Source organism: Elephantulus edwardii, unplaced genomic scaffold (assembly GCF_000299155.1).
Source record: "Elephantulus edwardii isolate Elephantulus edwardi_28Jun2011 unplaced genomic scaffold, EleEdw1.0 scaffold00062, whole genome shotgun sequence".
Classification (NCBI taxonomy): domain Eukaryota; kingdom Metazoa; phylum Chordata; class Mammalia; order Macroscelidea; family Macroscelididae; genus Elephantulus; species Elephantulus edwardii.
The window spans coordinates 15637638-15643766 of NW_006399812.1; the positions used below are offsets into that span (position 1 = coordinate 15637638).

Here is a 6129-nt window from a genome sequence, read left to right on the forward strand (position 1 = left end):
GTGTCAGAGGCAGTGCGGTTGGCGCAGGATGGAGCAGGGTTTAGGGCTGTTGTGCATAGGGTCGCTATGTGTCGAAAACGACTCGACAGCACATAACAACAACAACAACAAAGCAACATGTCCAAAGTGAGGCAAAGCCTCATCATTCCTGCCTCCAAAGGGCCCTCTGGCTACACCCTCTCCAAGGCATATCTGTTCATTCTCTTGGCCGTCCATGAGATGTTCAGTGCTCTTCTCCAACAAGACAGCTCAAAGGCTTCAACTCTTTTTCTGTCATCCTTAGTCATTGTCCAGCTCTCAGATGCATAGCAAGTAATCAGAAAGACCATGGCCTGAATCAGAAGCACCTTCGTCCTCACACTGACATCAGAAATAAACACCGCTAAATCCTGTGTCATCTTCACAAATCACTGGTATGCTTGAGCCCACTGTTACAGCCACTGTGTCAATCCACCCCAGCGAGTGTCTTTCTATTCCTCCATGATCCTCAACTTAGCCAAACAGCATACCTTTCTCCAAGGACTGGCCCCTCCTGATAACATGTGAAGCAGAGTTTCACTATCCTTGCTTCTAAGGAAGATTCTGGCTGTACTCCCAAGAGAGATTAGGCAGTCAATGTTCTTCATAAATGCAATTTAAAGGCATCAATTCTTTGATCTTCCTTATTCACTGTCCCACTTTCACATGCCTAGCAGGTGATTAAAAAGTCTCTTGCTTGGGTCAGGCGCACCTTAGTCCTGAAAATGACAACCTTGCTCTCTAGCACTTTAAAGGCTTCTTTTGCAAGAGATCTAGCAATGCAATAGGTGCAGGAGTTATGCTAATGAGATCAAAGGTTGCTTGGATCCAGAGAATATAATCAGAAAGAAAACTCTTTGGTACACTGTTCCACAAAACAGATATGGGTTACTGATAAATAGCAGGATTCTGCCTTATCAATGTGTGTGTATCTCAGAGAGAACATTGTATTGCTATCTCAGAAATTCTGATGATATGAATATGATTTATCTCCTTGATGGTGAAGTGTAACCCATACTGAAGGCTACAGTCATTGAGCTTATTCATTAAGTGTTTCAAGTGTTCTTCATCAAACAAGGCTGTCATCTGTATGTTGCAGGTTGTTAATGAGTCTCCAATCCTGAGACTGCGTTCTTTATAGAGATCAGCTTCTCTAATTATTGGCTCAGCACATGGGTTGAATATGCATGATTGAATAAGCATATAGATTTGTTTAGCATTTTGTTAACTGTATTTCAATAGAATTGATTTTCCTTGTAATTCTCTACATTTTATTTCATGCATTTAAGAACACTATGCTGAGAAGGGTCAATAGGTTTTAACAGATTGAGGTCCCCAGCACAGAAAAGTGTAAGATAAGTCCCAGAATTAGAAGCCACTTTTGCCTGGGGTCAAATTGATAAGATTCCAGCAACAGAGGTCTTTCAGGGACCAAGTGTTTCCTCATGCCATACTTTCAACCTCAGCTCAGGTCCAAATATCAATCAGTGAGATCAGTCTAATGGCTCTGGCTGAAGAAAGTCTCAGAGCACCCCCCCACCCCCGCAGCCATCTCTCCTGAGGACATTCAAGAAGCGAATGGGAACAGAAAGAGGGATAGATGTGTGGCGTCAGGACCAGGTGTGAGGGAGAGATGGGGGAGGAGAGCGAAGACAAGTAATGGCCAGCCTGCCTCTCACAGACCCACCCGTCCCCTAAGGTCAGCCCTGAGACCTCTGCTCTAAGAGTACAAAGGTCACATCAGGGTGGGGACAAGTAGGACTCTTCTAGCCGCTTTCCCTCCAGAAGAATGCTGACTTCAGCACAGCCTGTGCCACTCCCAGTACACACCCAGGACAGCTCAATGGTCATCAGGAACCAGCAGAAATTCTCTGCCCACTCAATTTCTCCACCTTGCTTCTCAGAATTCTGTCCCACCCCAGTCCTTTACCTCAGCCACTGAGAGTGTCCCCGGAAAGCTACCGTAGTATGTGTTTGGACAAACTGAGTCACGATTCCTGTCATTCATTCTGCTTTCACAGGGTACCAACCACAGGGCAGCTGCCAGTAGTGGCATGAAGAGAAGCAACTTCTCACCCAGCCACAGAGGGTGGATATGCCCAAATATGGTGCCAATGGGAAAAATGAGTCTCTGGCATTCTGAGTAAATACTGTAGGGAAGAGACTGGGTCCCTCTGGAGGAATCACCTTGATAGGACCTGAGAGGTCCTGACCTGGGGGGGCGGTCTGTGACACCAAGTGTCCACTTTCCCTCCTCTATGGCTCCAAGTATTCAAACAATTATGTTGGGGAACAAGGGCATTCCAGGGTCAGGAGATAAGTGGACAAAAGGAGGACAAAGAAGAGGAATGAGGAACATAGGAGCCAGGTGAGGACGCAGGCCTGGACAAACCTGAAGAGCAGCAGGTCTTGGGTCTATCCATGAAAAGCTCAAGGCATGGCTCAAGGAAGAAGCAGTACTCTCCCCTAAAATATCACGAGACGAGGCCATCTCCCAAGGAGTGGGGCAGGAGTGACAGAGGAGAAGATTCTCTATAAGACCCTCAACTCAAGTCTTGAGCCCCTCTCAGGCCAGCAGGGTGGGGAGGATCAACCCCAAAACATTCCCGAGCAGAGCATCTCACATTTCTAGTTGAACCTTTTTTTAATATTTTTATTAATATTAATGAAAATTTATAGAGATTTTGGATTTCCATTAATTCATTGTTGCACTTTTTTCCCTGCCCACCCCTCCCTTCCAGTTCATTATTCTCTTTGAAAAGTAAAAGAAAAATTCTTTCATTGTTATACAATCCCTGCCCCTCAAGTCCACTCCACTATGCAGCCTTCATTCTGGACTCATGTCATGACAATAATACCTAATCATATATCCCTTTTAAACAGCTCTCTCTCTCTCTCTCTCATCTGTTTCAATGCACTATACATAATTTATCCCATCTTTCTCTGTCTCCCCCCCACCAACCCCTATGTCAGTCTCGTTTACAACAGTGGCACTGTGTAGTATTTGTTCTTTTGTGACTGAGATATTTCACTCAGCATAATGTCCTCCAGGGTCATCCATTTTAAATAATATGTCATGAGTTCCTTGTTTTTCAATGCAGCATAGTATTCCATTGTATGAATATACCACAGCTTCCCTATCCATTTGTTGATGGGCACTTAGGTTGTTTCCAACTCTTTGCTATTGTGAACAAAGCTGTGACAAACATGGGTGTGCATATATCTGCTTGGGTGGTGGTATGGTTTTTTTGGGGTTCTAGTTGAATCTTAAATAGCAGTTTAGTGCTTCCTTTGTCCCAAAACCACATGAAGCAAACAAACTCTAGTCACCTGGGGCTCTCACGGGCCTCCCTTGTGCTAGATTCCACAGGCAGCTAAGCCTGTCTCCCTGGTAGCCTGTGCCCATGGCTTGATGCTGTGATGTTTAATCTGACCTGTTCTGTGAACGCAGCTGTGAGGGCTGAGCTTTGTTGAAAACACTCAAACCTCCTCCCTTTAATAAAGCCACTGGGGCTCAACCTCAAGCTCTAAATAGGTGGCAAGGCAGCCTATACCAGCCTGGAATGGTTCTTTCAAAAAGGCCTGTCAAGCTCCAGTAGTCTATATTCCATCCAATCACACACCTCTCTAAGATTTCTCTCTCTCTCTCTCTCTCTCTCTCTCTCTCTCTCTCTCTCTCTCTCTCACACACACACACACACACACCTCATTCCAGCACCATGGTCCAGAAAATCTGCTTCTTCTCCACCTTGTCTTTACTAGATGAGAACTTCTCCAGGACCCAGGCAGCTCCAGGCTCAACCCCATTTATTCACCAAGTTTTATCTATACCTTCAGGAAAGCAGCAGGCTCAGGCTAGCCAGGATCCCTGAATTAAACTGCTGCTCTACTTGTGACTCTAGGGACCAGACTAGCCTGCGCTCTGCTGAGTAAGGCCACAAGTGGAGTTCCTAAGTCTCACCGGACACTCACTGGATCTGTACGCCCAGGGTGCAGAAAGGCGTCCACCTGAGGGGTATTTCATTGCTCAAGCCCATCCAGAGCATGAAGCCTTTCCATACACTCCCCTGGGCTCAGAATTCATTCTCTCCTTGGCGCAAATCAAGACCAGGGACCAATGAACAACTGGCAGGCCCAGCACTGTTCCTGGAATACAGCACAGTCCACTGAAATGTCAAAGATGTTCTAAGCTCTCCCAACCTTGGCAGCCAAAGGAAGATCCATTTGCTGTCACCATTCTCTCTACCTCTCCCTACATAACAAGAGATGCATTCAGCCCACCAGCTTCTGGTGTCAGTTCCAAATCCAAGGCACTGCCACTTCTTATCCCTACTCCTCTTAGGCCCCAGAGCCACAACACAAACAACACCCTTCTTTTCTACTATTAGGCTTCTCCCTAAAGCCTAATAAATGTTCCCTATAGCCAATGAAAGGATCACTCTAAAAATACTGAACTCTTTAATAGTAGTTTAAAGATTAAAACCGCATCTTCCTCCCTCCTGTGATATACAGCCTCAAAAACCTCAAATTAAAAAAAAAAAAATACTAAAGCCCTTCTAGGGATCCAATCCCTCAGGGCAAAGTCTAAATCTGCTCTACTCCTTCCTGTCATCACGGCACTCTGAACTGCCCAGTCTCTCAACCTTTGCTCACTCGGTTGCTCCCTCATTTGTGAAACTCTCCCCAACGATTCAGTAGGTCCAGTTGTACACGTTCTTTTAGGAACACTAACCAGTCTTTAATTAAACAGTTTATTAGACACCTGCTGTGTGCCAGGTACTGTATCTACTAGAGAAGCACAGCCATGAACCAGGGAAGGATCCTGCCCTTACAGCCTAGAAGGAATGAAGACGATAAAATAAAACGAAACTCTTTAGCGCCGAGTGGATTCCTGTCCAGAGACGCTGCAGAGTAAAACTGCCTGTCCATTAGAGTCTCTAAGATTATTAATACTTTAAAGACAACTGCCACAACTTTCTCGCTCTTGGAAATAGAGTCATGCAAACAGTAAAACAAATGATTAGGCAAGGCCTCTCTCATAAATGACAATGAACCCTGATGGATATGGAGAAATGCCAGCCTGGGAAAAGGGATTCCAAATCCATTTCAAACTCGCCTCCCAGAGAAGAGCCCAGGCCCCCCGGTGCCCTAAGAGCACCGCCTTCCCAACAGCGGGGATGCCACAGTGAATGAGGTCCGGGCGTCACGAGACCCCCAAGGATGAGTCCAGAGTAGGGCTAGAGGGAGCAAATAATTGGAAAAAAAAAAAACAAAACAAAACAGTGACGATCACTGACTCTATCACTTGGTTTCCAAAGATCCTGGTGTTTGAACGCTGGAATCGCGCGAAGAAACGGGCTGCCCACGATCATACAGCGGGCTAGGCCAGAGAACGGCCGTGGACGGGGACGGGGACCTTCACTCACTACTCATCCCGGCAGATAGAAGCCCCTACTCCACCACCGCGATAAAGAGCATAAGGGAGAAGAAGAGCTCACCCAGAGGCCGCCGCCATGCTCACTAAGAACGAAAGTCACGTGAAGAGTGGCGTCAGCTGAGTCCCGCAAGAATCCTACCCCGGCCCGGCCCCGCCCCCAGGAGCCGATTCGCTGCCACGGAGTGGGCGGGGTGGAAGGCGGGGCCCCGGAGGGGCGGGCGAAGCTCTTGGGTTGGCCTACAGAGTTGCTTGCAGAGCAGATGTCGCCCCTACTATGGGAGTCAGTGTGTAGCTGGATCTTATTTAGATATAATTCCAACCCCCTAGCCTGCCCTCCCTGAAGGACATGTGGGTATGAAGAAGCTGGAACTGGGGGGAGGGGGATAGTTCTTATTTATCTAATGCTGCTGTAACTGAAGTGCTGATACTACAAGAGGACGGCTTTGACAGAAATTTAGTCTCACAGTTGAGGCTAGACGTTGGAATCCAGAATGGAAAAAGACCTAGAGAGAAAGGGACCAGCGAAGAGGGCTGAGGAGACTTGAACAGGATGGAAAGTTGTCCAGAAGGGAGAATCTGCCAGAAGCCTTCCCTCCAGTCTTGCAGAGCGCTGGTGTTAGGTGCTGAATCTTCCAGAGATGTCTCTGTGGGAGTGGTAATAGAACTGTGACTCT

General features: G+C 46.9%; 1 protein-coding gene across 1 annotated transcript in view; it reads right to left on the reverse strand.

Moving 5' to 3' along the window:
• Positions 1–5533, reverse strand: part of PEPD (peptidase D) — a 161167-nt gene extending 155634 nt beyond the window's left edge. The window contains exon 1 of the mRNA XM_006887875.1: positions 5517–5533. Within this exon, the coding sequence (XP_006887937.1) occupies positions 5517–5533 (17 nt within the window). The remainder of the gene's footprint in view (positions 1–5516) is intronic.
• Between the last annotated feature and the right edge of the window lie 596 nt (positions 5534–6129).